The following is a 17,138-nucleotide window of genomic DNA, read 5'->3' as shown; positions in this document are numbered from 1 at the left end:
TGGGCACCGGATTGCTGTGCTGTGCGCTCCCAGGGAGCATGCACAAGCAGGGGGCAGGGAGGCCATTTCTAAACGGCCACCCATCCCTGCACTACTCCTGTCCAGCCGTTTATATACATGGGCCGGACGGGAGGTGGTTTAAACAAAATTTGTATTAGAATCCTGAATTCACGTTTTTAAATCCAAATGTTTGTTGTGGAAATTTTAATAATGTGTCTAACACTTTCCTGTATCCACCAATCAGGAAGGAGCGCCCTATCTCTCTGGGTATTTTCCCCCTCTCTCCCGGAGACTCTCTGGTGTTACCGGACACTCGTGGTGCCGAGACCCCCGGAAATGGCCCCTGGAAGGTGCAGGAACAGAACCACGCACGCTGCAACACCAGCTTAAAGGTACAGAACGCTATCCTAATGTACAAATAGAGGAGGCAGTTGGGGGATGGTAAAAAAAAAAAAAAGATTGCATGTGCACATGACTTAGGGTGGTCTGCGTGCAAATGCAGTTTGCCGAGGAACTGCCCTCCAGACTGACACCCACCCACCAAGGCATTTGGATATTTGCATAGCACCTCCTGCTTGTATCAGGGCTGAGAGCTCTTGTGACAGAGTACTGAGGCAGGGGGGGCTGTGATGTTTTCAAGAAGCCCCTCCCACCATCGATGATCTGCCTGCATTGTATAGAGAGGAATGAAGACCAGTGATGACATCACTGGGTCCAAAATATGGTAATGAAAAGTTAAAGTGGAGCTGCACTGCGTCTGAGCACCACAAACCAGAAATGCCATTTCATTCATTTTTCATATTCAAAGCAAACTTGCCTATCCACCTGTGTCTCTATGCTTTCTTTTGCTGAGAAATCATTTTCAAAAACGCCCCCTAGTATTTCTGGCAGTGGCCATCTTGAGTAAGGGCAGATAAGTCATGTAGCATTTACTTCCTGGAATCCATCTGCCCTTAGCTCAGGCATAGGAACACCCATGAAAACACCCCCCAGTATTTCTGGCAGTGGCCATCTTGAGTAAGGAATAATATAAATGATGAAGCGCTCAACTTATATCCTTCAAAATTATAATCAGTATAGTGCAAAAACCCTCATGTAAATTATACACCCCCTAGTGGTAAATAGTGATATCCAACAGAATAACAAAATGACAATTGAACTGTGCAAAGTGACAAATATTAAACAAAGTAAAATGTAAGATAAATCCATCTTAGCTTCATCATGGCAGCGCCTGTTAGCGGAAATACGTCTGAAGATCCTGAAGAAGCCACGTGATCGTGGCGCAACGCGTCGACGTATTTCCGGTCATAGGGGTGACGTACTTCCGGTTCCGGGTTCGGACGCCATCTTGGTACACCTGAGTATACCCATAGCACATGGGAACTGCTTTTCTTTGTTGGAGTACATGTGAGTGCGTTTCTTGTTACTTTACCTTGTGTGCATTAAAGCAGTGTTGCACTATGGAGGTCTGCTCTTCTCTTGCATATGCGCCCTTTGTATGAGGGAAGGTATTTTGAGAGGAACCCATAACTTGGAGGAGGATCTTGATGTAAGTCGGTGGAGGCAGTGGAGTATCAATATCCTGGCAGAGATATATATTATATATATAAAGCCTTGTGACCCGCAAGGGTCGAATATTGAAGGTGAGGGGGGCATTTTGGCCATTTATAAGGGGAGTCACGAAGAGCACAAATGGCAGCATGGAGTGAAATTATTACCACAGTGTACTGAACACTTTTATTATTTTACACAGTGTGGCATCACTAATAATAATTTTTTTGGATTTATCTTGCATTTTACTTTGTTTAATATTTGTCACTTTGCACAGTTCAATTGTCATTTTGTTGTTCTGTTGGATATCACTATTTACCACTAGGGGGTGTATAATTTACATGAGGGTTTTTGCACTATACTGATTATAATTTTGAAGGATATAAGTTGAGCGCTTCATCATTTATATTATTTGTTGACACATATCTGGAGGTATAAAGATTAGGTGATAGCAGCTTACTTTTTTGATCACTAGGTTCTGTGGAGCGCAGGGGGATTTTCATATAGACATCTTGAGTAAGGGCAGATGATTCATGTACCATTTACTTCCTGGAATCCATCTGCTTTTAAGCTCAGGCATAAGAACATCCATAAATACACCCCGTAGTATTTCTAGCAGTGACCATCTTGAGTAAGGACAGGTGATTCATGTAGCATTTACTTCCTGGAATCCATCTGCCCTTAGCTCAGGCATAAGAACACCCATAAAAACACCCCCTAGTATTTCTGGCATAAGAACACCCATAAAAACGCCCCCTAGTATTTCTAACAGTGGCCATCTTGAGAAAGGGCAGATGATTCATGTATAATTTACTTCTTGGAATCCATCTGTCCTTAGCTCAGGCATAAGAACCCCCATAAAAACGCGCCCTAGTATTTTCCGGCAGTGGCCATCTTGAGTAAGGGCAGATAATTCATGTAGCATTTACTTCCTGGAATCCATCTGGCCTTCGCTCAGGCATAACACCCATGAAAACACCCCCCAGTATTTCTGGCAGTGGCCATCTTGAGTAAGGGCAAATGATTCATGTACCATTTACTTCCTGGAATCCATCTGCCCTTAGCTCAAGCACATGACCAGTGAAGGTTCCCAGGAGACTGCGGGAGGAAAGAAAAGGCCGAATTTCCGGCTTAGTTCGCTACGGGCTCCTGTCAAAACCAGGTACCCGCCCCCCCCAACAGGTGCCACATATGGCAATGGAGGGGGAGGAGGCAAACAAGCGGTGGGTGGAAGGTGACTTTAAGAATGTTATTAGCATGTTGATTGGACCGGGAGGAACCAGGGAAGGCAAAATATTGGCAGATCAAACAAAGTGGTTGTAAACCCTTACATATACACAGAAAAGTGACTTGCCTCAGTTGATACACAGAGATGAAACCAATCCTCCTAAATAGGTTGTATCTGTTTATCTGCAGCCGTCTTTCCCCTATGTCTATTGAAAGTCCAGAATTTACACAGGATCTCTCCGCTCTGAAAAGCAGGGGGCAGGGAGCTGAAGTTACATCAATGAGAAGAGCTCTGAGAGCTGATTGGAGGGAAGGGACACCCCCCCCCCCCCACAGGAACAGAGCTTATGCTGTCAGTCACAGGCAGTGCGCTATCCTGTCACCATTTTTTTTTTCTTGGTGTCAGGAAAACTCCTCAGCAGTGACCTTGGGTGATACACAGAGATTAAACAAATCCTCCTACATATAAGTTGTACCTTGTATCTGCAGCCATCTCTTCTCTACATCTGTTCAAAGTGCTGAATTTGTAAAGCTTGTCTGAGTTGAGAAAATGGGGTGGAGAACTGAAATTACACTCTGCAGAGCTCAGCGAGGAGAGCTCTGAGAGCTGATTGGAAGGAAGCAACACATCCCTTTCACACAGCACACAGGAACAAAGCTAAGGTTGTCAATCAACTGGAGGTCCCTCCCCGTCACCTTGTTTCTCTTGGTGTCAGGAAAACGTTTCAGAAGTGACTCATGCTTATAGCAGGGGAAGGAAGCAGCAGAAAGAAATGATACTTAATACTCTGGATTGAGACAAGTACACACTATAGAGAGATATGCTTTCTTCATATTTTCAGATCTGATATTTACAACTACTTTACGCTTTCCATAACTTTCATTCATTTATTGGTGTGGTCAACCAAGGCAGGAGTATTTTGAAAATGCTTGTCTCCTTGTTTCTGTAATTGACTCACTGCATGTCCCTGGTCTCTGCACAGGATGCAATCTAGGACTTTCTGGTTATTTGTGTAATGGTCCATTCTGCATGTTATCCTCACATGATGTAGTTCTCTGACTGTCCCACCTCTGATTTTTCAGGATGAGCTGATGAATCTCAGCCAAACTGGGAGCAAAACCGGGAGCTCTGGAGCCGACAACATGGTGCATGCAACGTCCAAAGATCAGAAGGATGAGGTGATCATGAGGGCCAACCTTCAGAACAACAACGTACAGAGGAATCGGAAAAACGAGGACGTCCAGGTCAACCAGGAGATGACTTCTGCCTCTACAGGTAAGCTGCTAGAGATTTTTCCAAAACTGCTGGGACCATCTTGGTGGAAGATAGACATGACCAACCCTATGGTTCCCATAATCCCTAGTAGCTGAAACATGGCACTGTTTATTGACACGACTGTCCTGCAGGGGGTAAAACTGGAAGAGCCAAGATGACCTCTCTGTCTGCCTTGTCTCCCATAATCCCTGGTACCATGGTCCTTCTGATTTGTAGTCCTATGACCTGTAAGGTTAAAGCTTTTGAGCCATTAAGACGTGTGTATTGAGGGTCCGGCTTTTTCTACACGTCGTTGCGAGTGTAGAGCGGGAGAGAAGGTAACTGCGCACCTTTCCTCCCATGGGCTACAGCCCTACAAAATGAGAACTTCTTATCTAAGCTTTCCTAATCACAGTGAATGACCCCCAATGGCACTATTTTGTACCCGAGGCACTGCGCTATAGCGCCATGAGAACCTCAAGGTCATGGCGGACGTAGAAGTCAAGCCTTCTTGTGGCGTCTGTGGTGCAATTACCGGCTGATTTATTTATGGTCTCCTTCCTCTAATGGATTGCGGTGTTTGCAGTAGGCATCGATTTACGTCTTTGTAATGGATACTGCGGAGAGAAGGCTCTGCGTTTTTATGTGCTGTGTTTCCTGCTGAGCAGACAAAGGCTCCCCAGACAGACACAGGCTGAGTTTATGTTCTGACTTGTGATGGTGAGCGGGGATTATTCATCATCGGCTCAGTCTGGGAACAAAGTAAGGTAATAAAGATGTCACCAAAGCAGTATTTTCCCTATAGTAGCATTACGGAGCTCCAATACCATGTGAGGAAGAGACAAACCTGCATATGGGATGGAAATGTTGGGGAACCTCTTGCTTGTACATGGGCAGAAATCCACATTTTGTCTCTTGTGTATGTCCAGTGAACCTCTGCATGTCTTAGCTCAGGGGTGGGCAAACTTTTTGACTTGAGGGCCGCAATGGGTTCATATATTGGACCCGGGGGCCGGACCAAGAGTAGATGAATGATGTGTATGTGTCATCCATAGTAAGTATAGTAATCCCCCATAGTAAGCATAGTAATTAATCCCCCATATAGTAATTCATCCCCCATAGTGTAATTCATCCCCCATAGTGTAATTCATCCCCCATAGTGTAATTCATCCCCCATATAGTAATTCATCCCCCCTATAGTAATTCATCCCCCCTATAGTAATTCATCCCCCCTATAGTAATTCATCCCCGCTATAGTAATTCATCCCCGCTATAGTAATTCATCCCCCATATAGTAATTCATCCCCCATATAGTAATTCATCCCCCATATAGTAATTAATTCCCCATATTAAGTCCCCAAGTCCCCCCTGTGTCAATTCACTTACCTTTGCTCCGCGCGTTCCTCTCGTCGTGTTCCCGCGCCGTTCCGGTGTAGCATGAAAATCTGTCTCCTATGAGGATCTGTCCCCCTCGACGTATCTGCGCATGTGCCAGTTTCAGGCATTAGCAGCCGATCGGCGATCTCCGGCACATGCGCAGATACGTCGAGGGGGACAGATCCTCATAGGAGACAGATTTTCATGCTACACCGGTCTTCATGGCGGACTGTGAGAGGAGCCTAGCTCCGCTGGCCGGATTAAAAGGTCCGCCGGGCCGGATTAAAAGGTCCGCCGGGCCGGATTAAAAGGTCCGCCGGGCCGTAGTTTGCCCATTGCTGTCTTAGCTGGGCAAATATGAACTAGGAAAAATTAAATGCCAACATGATGTAATGCAGACCTTTACTAGCTATTGCCCCTAGGCTGGACTTAGGCAGTTAGTTTATGAGGGTGTTCCATACTGTTCTGCAGGTTAGCTGCTGTCTAATTGCAGGAAAATTGATGAATCAGCTCATAGTTTAAAAAATATCATTTTTCGGTGATGCTCTTCTGTAGGTTGTCTTATATAAGCATAAATCCAGATGTAACTCTGGATTCTGAACTATCCTTTCAGGCCCACATCCAATCCTTGTCCAAATTATGCCACCTCAACCTCCGCAACATCTCCAGAATATGCCCCTTTTTAACCAATGACACCACAAAGCTCCTGATTCATTCCCTGGTTATCTCTCACCTTGACTACTGCAACTCCCTCCTCATTGGCTTACCTTTATATAAGCCACTCCCCCTCCAGTCCATCATGAATACTGCTGCCAGGCTCATCCACCTTACCAACCATTCAGTGTCCTCCACCCCTCTCTGCCAATCCCTCCACTGGCTTCCATTCAGTGTCCTCCACCCCCCTCTGCCAATCCCTCCAGTAGCTTCCATTCAGTGTCCTCCACCCCTCTCTGCCAATCCCTCCACTGGCTTTCACTCGCCAAATGAATAAAATTCAAAATGCTAACAACCTACAAAGCCATCCACAACTCTGCCCACAGCTACATCACCAACCTGGTCTCAATATCAACCAAGCCGCTCTCTCTTCGATCCTACTAAGACATTCTGCTCTCTAGTTCCCATGTCACCTCCTCCGATGCTCGCATCCAGGACTTCTCCCGAGCTTCTCCCATCCTATGGAACTCCCTACCCCAATCTGTCCGGCTGTTTTCTAATCTATCCACCTTTAAACGATCCCTGAAAACCTTTCTCTTTAAAGAAGCCTATCCTGCTTCTACCTAGTAAACCGCCATTTATTTCCTCCATCAGCTCATCCCCCCACAGCTATTACCTTTTTGTATCACTCAACCCTTCCTCCTAGATTGTAAGCTCCCAGGAGCCGGGCCCTCTGTTTCCTCTTGTACCAAATTGTATTGTAACTGTAATGTCTGCCTTCATTTTGTAAAGCGCTGAGCAAACTGTTGGCGCTATATAAATCCTGTATTATAATAATAAAAAATAAAAGCAAAACTTCCTTGACTGCATCCAACACAGGCCGATGTATGTATTCTATTCATTTTTCATATTCCTATGTAAATCAAGTTGATTAATATGTATTAGTCACTCTTATTCAGTCTGCACAGGTTTTTTTTGTTTTGTTTTTTTTGTTTTTTTAATTTTCAAAAACAAAACCTGATAAGTGTACAAAAAAAAATGCACTTAGGGGTGTGCTTTTAGTGCACCCCCTGAAGGGGTAGGACCTGTACCCTGATCCCCCGGGGCACAAGGCTCCTGACTGGGACAAAGGTTTTCAACATGGTTCTGAAGAGAGACTCCCTCACCAAGGGTTGGGGGAGGAAGGAACCTAAGGGCCACGCATCTTCCACCTAGACGTCAGGGCAGACCCAAGGACCCACACCCTCCGTCCAGTGAGGGAAAAAAACACACACAAAAGTGACAAAACAGTGGAGAAAAATAAATAAGTGGCCATGCAATTGTACACTGGCTAGGCCCTGAGGCCCGTAGCAAAAGCATTGCCCTGGATGCAATGCAGAAAAAGTGTTTAGAACAGTGACCATGCTGCCTTTTGGCTAAGATCAAGTGCAGTATCTGTTCTTCTCAGTGTCCAGTAGGGGCGCTCCGCCATCATTCTTGCCTTTTGGCGAGGATGGTTGGCTGTATAGCACCCCTGCTGGTGTGATGGGGGCTCTGAAGGCCAGTACAGGCTGGAAGAGAAACCGTGGCGCCCACAGGTTGTTGGGGTCCCGGGAGGAATTTAATTTGGGAAAACCGGAGGGACTCAGTTCCTCCTGATCTGTCTGGCCAGGGGCCGGGGAGGCAGAGAGTCCACGGAGCAGTGCCCCCTGGGAGTGGTCGCCCCAGGGGTGCTCTTAGTAATTCAGGAGGTGGGATCCCAGATGTGAAAAGTGCACATGGTCGATGTGCATAGGACATTGCCTAACAAAGAGCAATTCCTTCAGAGCAGAAACCGGTCATAATCATCCCCGTTCTGTACTATTGGATTATTGAGCACACTTTGGGGTGACTTGTACTCACCTATATTATAGGTAGTTAATAAGAGGTTGTTAATTAAGTTATCGTGTCACCCAATGTTTGGTTTCCATTCAGTAGCCAAAAAAGGCATTCAAAAAAGGGGGGTTTGTGAAAAGAGATTCACAGAAAAGCGGCTACATTATGAATAGACCGTGACACTCAGAAAATTTTCCAAAAATTATGCTTTATTACACAGATATAAATATGACATATGGGCATTCGCCCTGGTTTACCATCACCTCAGTATGAGACAATAACACACAGACCTAAAACCATATAAAATGACATCAAGACCGGTCTAAATGTATGTGTAACAGAAAAAGTGACTGCAAGAGTCTAATATCTCTGTAGTACAAACACATAGGTAAACACTTCCCTAAAGAGGTGTATCCAAAAATTATACCATAGGTATACCATAATATTAAATAATGAATTTACACCAATATCATAATGGTGAGTCCCGGACAGGGAATCCAAAAATTATACTATGGATATACGTATATCACATGTATGAAATGCAGTAAGCACAATAAGCGTAAAGAGGGGAACAATAAGCCTCAGGCCTGTTTGGAAAAAGACATAAATGTCAAATATATGATGCAATACATTCCTGTGCCGGCACACGTGGTTGGGGCCCGTTCATCTGTTATGTGAACAGCTGTATCATAAAGCTCTTGAATGGAAATAAGCCCCATTTATTCCCAGGATGGGAGAAAAGGTGCAGATTGCAGCACTCTGCTTGAAATGGTGTCTTCACCACTGTGTGTGGACTACACACCACCCTTTGTAGGGAAAGCAAGACATATCCCAAGGAATCTTCTGCCTGTTGAGCTATATGCGGTATGTCCTGTATCCTACACAAAGCACCATAATGTCCCCATCCTGTAGTGAAACAAATAATGTGGGAAGTCACTGACAGAGCTTGCACTCAATAAGATATGTAGGTCATATTGATCACAGAGGACCGTATATCTAATGTCCTGTAACTATCCACTCACCACCTGTGCCGTGGATAAAGGGAATGAAAGAAATGTCCTTCATGGATATTGCCAAACACGGCCACAGAGGCCCAGGAACCACCGCTGACATCCGCCGATATACCGCGGGTTCCAGCCCCCTCTCAGCGCCTGTGCTGCTCACGCTTGCCTCATGGCATGTGAAGATGGCTTCCTCCTTATGGGTCAGCGTGCGTTCCACCTAGTGCGCATGACCGGAAGTGACGTATCTGACGTATGACGTCAACGCGTTTCGCCGATGGGCGTATCTCACTCAGCTTCGTCAGGACCAATATCGGCGGATGTCAGCGGTGGTTCCTGGGCCTCTGTGGCCGTGTTTGGCAATATCCATGAAGGACATTTCTTTCATTCCCTTTATCCACGGCACAGGTGGTGAGTGGATAGTTACAGGACATTAGATATACGGTCCTCTGTGATCAATATGACCTACATATCTTATTGAGTGCAAGCTCTGTCAGTGACTTCCCACATTATTTGTTTCACTACAGGATGGGGACATTATGGTGCTTTGTGTAGGATACAGGACATACCGCATATAGCTCAACAGGCAGAAGATTCCTTGGGATATGTCTTGCTTTCCCTACAAAGGGTGGTGTGTAGTCCACACACAGTGGTGAAGACACCATTTCAAGCAGAGTGCTGCAATCTGCACCTTTTCTCCCATCCTGGGAATAAATGGGGCTTATTTCCATTCAAGAGCTTTATGATACAGCTGTTCACATAACAGATGAACGGGCCCCAACCACGTGTGCCGGCACAGGAATGTATTGCATCATATATTTGACATTTATGTCTTTTTCCAAACAGGCCTGAGGCTTATTGTTCCCCTCTTTACGCTTATTGTGCTTACTGCATTTCATACATGTGATATACGTATATCCATAGTATAATTTTTGGATTCCCTGTCCGGGACTCACCATTATGATATTGGTGTAAATTCATTATTTAATATTATGGTATACCTATGGTATAATTTTTGGATACACCTCTTTAGGGAAGTGTTTACCTATGTGTTTGTACTACAGAGATATTAGACTCTTGCAGTCACTTTTTCTGTTACACATACATTTAGACCGGTCTTGATGTCATTTTATATGGTTTTAGGTCTGTGTGTTATTGTCTCATACTGAGGTGATGGTAAACCAGGGCGAATGCCCATATGTCATATTTATATCTGTGTAATAAAGCATAATTTTTGGAAAATTTTCTGAGTGTCACGGTCTATTCATAATGTAGCCGCTTTTCTGTGAATCTCTTTTCACAAACCCCCCTTTTTTGAATGACTTGTACTCACCCCCTTTATTTTGCCTCTTCGATTACTTTTAGTCTACATATTTCACAAAGCACTATTGTACTTTTTCTTCCTTTTTGAAAATGCAATACAAACGACTGAAAAGAGAAACAGGTCGGAATTTGCAACAAAGTTAAAATTCCTGCAGTGTACATAGAGCACCCAGAGGAGAATGGTTTTCTCAACAAAAGTGGGTAGACTTTTGAAAAAGCCTAAGTAAAGTGTGGAGAGGAGGATTATAGGAAAAGTATAGAAACAACTGCAGCATACACAGGTCTATCCACAAGTCCTATATCAGAAGTGTATATTTAGGAAAATTCCAATTGATTTATTTTTCTTTTTCAGACACCAATGACAATGAGGAGAAATCAGAGGTACAGTCTATTATCGAGTCCACTCCAGAGCTGGACATGGATAAGGATCCAAAAGCCTATCAGATGACCAGGTAAGGCCTCACCTAGGACAGCAGTATAGACCAGTTTTTATTTCAGAGGAACCCCTAAAACCACTTTCAGGTCTCTGGGAACCCCTACTGCTAACCAGACCATTGGGGTTTGGTCAACTGCAAAATTGTTTCTTATATTGGTGGTCAAAGGGAAGACTGCTCCTCTTACACAGGTTGTTAGAACTTCTTCACAGACAGCTAAAACGATAATTGGTGTCATGTCGCTGACTTTTGCCAAGTGATATTGGTCCTGGAACTGTGCAGGCACCATCAGATGGAATTTGAATCTGCCACAGCTCAAGGAAACCCTAGCAACCTCTGAAGGAACCTTAGTTGAGTATCTCTTGTATAGGTTGTTGGCGGTTGGGGTGTTTTCAGACTCATCTCTAAGCTCTGTGCAGGATTAACATTGACTGTAGTGACCTTGATTGATAATACAAGCAGCGCCCCCCCTTCTGCCGCTTTCCGTGGCCTTAATGGGAGCTTCTGCACCACCTGGAGTCCCAAACAACCTGCCACCAAACTGGATCTGCTTTGTTCGGCTCCATTAAATAGAAAACTGGAAGAGATGACCTGACATCACTTCCGGTTTACTCGGAAGTTCGCTGCGCCATATTTAAAAAATGAAGGCATTCAGTCACACTGATCTTGGTGTTTTGAATGTTTTTATCATGTCGGTTTATCACTGGTTATTTCATTTTTGTATGTTGTCCTCTTGGGACTATAAAAGAACCCAAAGTCTAGCCACTTCAGTTGGGGTATGTCGCTGGTGTTTGAGTCGTCGTACCGAGACGATGCCTACAGCTGCAGTCATCATCCCAGTACCAGTATTCAGAGCCGATGGTCGGCTTTTCTTGCAATAGTAATTGGAGTGGCTAACTAGCCGCTCGATTGATAATACAAGCAGCGTCCCCCCTTCTGCCGCTTTCCGTGGCCTTAATGGGAGCTTCTGCACCACCTGGAGTCCCAAGCAACCTGCCACCAAACTGGATCTGCTTTGTTCGGCTCCTTTAAATAGAAAACTGGAAGAGATGACCTGACACTACTTCCAGTTTACTCGGAAGTTCACCGCGCCATATTTAAAAAATGAAGGCATTCAGTTACACTGATCTTGGTGTTTTGAATGGTTTTATCATGTCGGTTTATCACTAGTTATTTCATTTTGTATGTTGTGCAGCATCCTCTTGGGACTATAAAAGAACCCATAGTTTAGTCACTTCAGTTGGGGTATGTCGCTGGTGTTTGAGTCGTTGTACCGAGACGATGCCTACAGCTGCAGTCATCATCCCAGTACCAGTATTCAGAGCCGATGGTCGGCTTTTCTTGCAATAGTAAGGAGCCGTTCGATTGATAATACAAGCAGCGTCCCCCCTTCTGCCGCTTTCCGGGAGCTTCTGCCTCACTAGGAATCCCAAGCAACCTGCCACCAAACTGGATCGGCTTTGTTCGACTCCGTTAAATAGAAAACTGGAAGAGATAGCCTGACACCACTTCCGTTTTACTTGGAAGTTCACCGCGCCATATTTATAAAAATGAAGGCATTCAGTCACACTGATCTTGGTGTTTTGAATGTTTTTAAGGGCAGAGGAGAGATTTGGGGTCTCACTGACCACAGATCCCTCCATAAAATGTACCTGTCACAGGCCTATTGCTGTCACAAGGGGTATGTACGTTCTTTGTGACCGCACTAAAAGTGATCCAAAAAAAGTTAAAGCAACAGTGTAAAAAAAAAAAAAAATTAAAGTGCCCTTGTCCCCCTGTGTCTGGGCACAAAGGCGAATACACAGACGTTCCGCACGTATTCAGCCATCGGCCCACACGTGTGAAGTATTGCTGTGAACGGCAGATCATGGGCAGTAATTCTAGCCCCAGACCTTCTCTGTAGAAGTGGCAACCTGTTAAGGCTTTTAAAGCATCTCCTATCGATAGTACAATTTACATCGTTTGTTGCCATTGCACAGGCGGGCGTAATTTTAAAAGCAGGACATGTTTGGTATCTATTTACTCACTGCAAAATCATCTTTTATAGTTTGCAAAAAAAAATTGGGTTACGCGTTGTTTTTTTTTTTTTCCCTCGAAAAATTGCATTTGAAAAACCGGTGCGCAAATACCGTGTGCCATAAAAAGTTGCAAAACCCTTTATTCTCTAGGGCCTCTGCTTTAAAAAATGTATAATTTTGGGGGGTTCTAAGTAATTTTCTAGCAAAAACTACTGATTGTTGCATATAAATAAAAGGTGCCAGAAAAGGCTTGCTCTGGAATGGGCTAGCTAGTGATATTTTAAAGAATTGGTCATTTGATTCACTGTGTACATGAATTTCAAACTTTTTCCTCTATGAAAATGCACCTCACACATTGTCCAAACATACATACTATAGAGGAGCCAAGTCCTGCGCTTGACAGATTTGCTTCGAATGTAGGAACCAGCTAAAGAAAAGTTAGGAGCCAGTTTATTTTAATTTTTTTTTTTTTTTAGCATATCATGGGTGTATTGTCAGTGCCTGGGAGAAGGCAACTTTTGGGCAACAAGCTTCACGCGATGCAGCTTTTGCGCACGACAATCACGGCAGAACTGCACCACATTGGAAATAATTTCACCTGAACCTGTGTTTCGCGATTACAGCGATTTTGCCGCAATCTCAAAACGCCCAGGTGTGAATGGAGTTGCCCTGTTTCACACGCATGCAATTCTGGTTGCATTTTCAAACTCATGACAGGCTATATTTTACGTGTTCCTATTGACATGGTTCACACAGATGAGATCCACACACATTGTGTTTTGAGTGCCATTACAAAAAGGTTCCTGTGCGAGTTTGTAGCGTTGCGTTCCAGACTTGCAAGTGATAGACTGGCATGCGGAGAGAAGTGTTCACGTAGGATTGCTGTTGACAGGAGTTCTTGCATTGAAGTCAATGGGAGGCAATGTGTCAACCCAGGCACCAGGATGCAATTTCTAGTCGCCATGCGACCTGGGGACTGGGATTTGTCGAGCCCTGGCCAAGTCCATTGATATGGTGAAGACCTGCTTTAAACTGAAAGTGGATACAAAGAAAAACAAGCAGAGGGCGCACCGGCCTAGTGCATTATCGTAAAAAATTGTATTGGCAGGATAAAAAATGTGTTTCGTACTCACAATAGGCAAACAGGTCAGAGGCACATCACACTAAACAGCGGTGTCCAATCCACACTGCATACAACTCCAAAAAAAATGGAACCCCGGACTTCCAACAGGCTAACGCATTTCAGGGTCTCAGCCTCTTCCTCAGAGCCACCTAAATGCGTTAGCCTGTTGGAAGTCCAGGGTTCCATTTGTTGGAATGTAGATTGGACACCGCTGTTTAGTGTGATGTGCCTTTGACCTGTTTGCCTATTGTGAGTATGATACTTACTTTTTATCCTTCCAATAAATTTTTTACGATAATGCACTAGGCCGGTGCACCCTCTGTTTGTTTTTCTTTGTATCTAGTGACATTGAACTACCCCGGTCCATTGAGGGCAGCAAGGAGTGCGTTTTCCAGGATATCTGAGATGTTACCACAACCCGAGCCGAGTCCATCCCGACGCGCAGGAGTACAGAATTTGCTTTAAACTGAAAGTAGCTGACGACATGTTTTAATAGTCCAGCAGTTTGAAGACTAATATCAGTATAGATATTTGACCTGTTATAGATTGACCTGTTATAGATTGATGATCTCCTTCTTCTCTCAGTACTCCCACCAAAGGCATTGAGAATAAAGCCTTCGACCGCAACACTGACTCCCTATTCGAGGAGCTGTCGTCAGCAGGAACGGACCTCATCGGAGACGTGGATGAAGGGGCTGACCTGTTAGGTATGGCCATACTAAAGATCCTCTCCTGTATACTGTGTATGTTCCTTGGATAGGTGGCTTTGTTTGTAGATATTTTTCTATTTCTGAAATTGGGTTTAATGGGATCCTGTACAATGACCTTTTACAAGGTGAGGGTTCACCTATACCTTAAGCAACCAGTACAGTTTAAAATAGAAATGAAAGGCAAACATTTGTGTATAGATTTAAAAAAAAAAAAAATTATAAATAACATTTTCTTCTTATAAGAGATCATGTGACCTCTGTTTTCAGCTGCATAAGTGGCTTAGAGGAGAAGAATCAGCAGTACTCTGGTCTTCCCAGTGATTAGCTGTGCAGTGTGGCGTGTCAGCACAAGTCTGACCATTGGAGGACAGGCAGGCTGTTCTCCCAGCACAGCCAGAAAACTGACCGCAAGTTTCCCTTCATAGCCTGGCCAGTTTGAAATGTAAAAGCAGGGGGACTGGCAGGATCACCAAGTATTTCACACATAGGAAGCAATACAAAGAAAACCGGATACTTTCTGACACAAGTACATGGTATAACAAGCATGTATCAGGAATATGAAATGTTGGGGTAACAAACACCTTGACCAGGCACAGCTGCGTATCTGTTCCGGACTGCAGGGAGAATTGACCATCCCAAGCAATGCGTCCCTGTGGGAGATGTTCATTGGTGATCTCTGCTCCAGAAACAGCACTGATTCCTAGAGCCGGGTGCCTTGGCTGTGCCGGGTAAAACCAGCATGACAGGTTTCCTTTAACCTTCCTGTGACATAAACTATCCTCTGGATTTTCAACAATGTAGATCAAAATAAGATTTCTGAAGAAGTGAGATTCCAGTTGGGGGTGACACCTTCGGGTTACTTGTGGGAGGGGCAGAGACCCCAATTAGTACTAGGAAACCTCATTGTAGAAGGGGCAGAGACACAAACTACTGCAGGGAATCTTCCCACTGTGGGAGGGGCAGAGACACAAACTACTGCAGGAAATGTCCCCATTGTGGGAGGAGCAGAGACACAAACTACTGCAGGAAATGTCCCCATTGTGGGAGGGGCAGAGACACAAACTACTGCAGGAAATCTCCCCATTGTGGGAGGGGCAGAGACACAAACTACTGCAGGGAAATCTCCCCATTGTGGGAGGGGCAGAGAGAAAAACTACTGCAGGGAAATCTCCCCATTGTGGAAGGTGCAGAGACACAAACTACTGCAGGAAATGTCCCCATTGTGGGAGGAGCAGGGAAATCTCCCCATTGTGGGAGGAGCAGAGACACAAACTACTGCGGGGAAATCTCCCCATTGTGGAAGGTGCAGAGACACAAACTACTGCAGGAAATGTCCCCATTGTGGGAGGAGCAGGGAAATCTCCCCATTGTGGGAGGGGCAGAGAGAAAAACTACTGCAGGGAAATCTCCCCATTGTGGAAGGTGCAGAGACACAAACTACTGCAGGAAATGTCCCCATTGTGGGAGGAGCAGGGAAATCTCCCCATTGTGGGAGGAGCAGAGACACAAACTACTGCAGGGAAATCTCCCCATTGTGGGAGGAGCAGAGACACAAACTACTGCAGGAAAATCTCCCCATTGTGGGAGGGGCAGAGACAAACTACTGCAGGAAATCTCCCCATTGTGGGAGGAGCAGAGACACAAACTACTGCAGGGAAATCTCCCCATTGTGGGAGGGGCAGAGACAAACTACTGCAGGAAATCTCCCCATTGTGGGAGGGGCAGAGACACAAACTACTGCAGGAAAATCTCACCATTGTGGGAGGAGCAGAGACACAAACTACTGGTGGAAATCTCCTCATTGTGGGGGGAGCAGAGACACAAACTACTGCAGAGAAATCTCCCCATTGTGGGAGGGGCAGAGACACAAACTACTGCAGGAAATCTCCCCGTTGTGGGAGGGGCAGAGACACAAACTACTGCAGGAAATCTCCCCATTGTGGAAGGTGCAGAGACACAAACTACTGCAGGAAATGTCCCCATTGTGGGAGGAGCAGGGAAATCTCCCCATTGTGGGAGGAGCAGAGACACAAACTACTGCAGGGAAATCTCCCCATTGTGGGGGGAGCAGAGACAAACTACTGCAGGAAATCTCCCCATTGTGGGAGGAGCAGAGACACAAACTACTGCAGGAAAATCTCACCATTGTGGGAGGAGCAGAGACACAAACTACTGGTGGAAATCTCCTCATTGTGGGGGGAGCAGAGACACAAACTACTGCAGAGAAATCTCCCCATTGTGGGAGGGGCAGAGACACAAACTACTGCAGGAAATCTCCCCGTTGTGGGAGGGGCAGAGACACAAACTACTGCAGGAAATCTCCCCGTTGTGGGAGGGGCAGAGACAAACTACTGCAGGAAATCTCCCCGTTGTGGGAGGGGCAGAGACCCAAACTACTGCAGGAAATCTCTCCATTGTGTCTATGCCCCTCCCGCAATGGGGAGATTTCCCTGCAGTAGTTTGTGTCTCTGCCCCTCCCACAATGGGGACATTTCCTGCAGTAGTTTGCATATTCGCCCCTTCTACAAAGATGAAATTTCTTAGTACTGATTGGGTTCTCTGCCCCCCCCACAAGTAACACGAAGGTATCACTCCCAACTGGAATCTCGCT

At 45.2% G+C, this 17,138-nt stretch overlaps 1 protein-coding gene across 1 annotated transcript in view; it reads left to right on the top strand.

Annotated features, from left to right (window-relative positions):
- Positions 1-244: 244 nt before the first annotated feature.
- The window catches only part of LOC149431267 (C-Jun-amino-terminal kinase-interacting protein 4-like), a gene marked incomplete at both ends in the record, with an annotated part of 40,756 nt that continues 23,862 nt past the window's right edge, over positions 245-17,138 (top strand). The window contains 4 exons of the mRNA XM_089665737.1: positions 245-392; positions 3,862-4,054; positions 10,595-10,694; positions 14,403-14,524. Coding sequence (XP_089521863.1) covers positions 245-392; positions 3,862-4,054; positions 10,595-10,694; positions 14,403-14,524 — 563 coding nt within the window. The remainder of the gene's footprint in view (positions 393-3,861; positions 4,055-10,594; positions 10,695-14,402; positions 14,525-17,138) is intronic.

The sequence above is a fragment of the Staurois parvus genome, unplaced genomic scaffold (assembly GCF_062004578.1).
Source record: "Staurois parvus isolate SC_StPar_1 unplaced genomic scaffold, SC_StPar_1.0 ptg002312l, whole genome shotgun sequence".
Taxonomy (NCBI): Eukaryota; Metazoa; Chordata; class Amphibia; order Anura; family Ranidae; genus Staurois; species Staurois parvus.
This window is presented reverse-complemented; position numbering and strand designations above follow the sequence as displayed.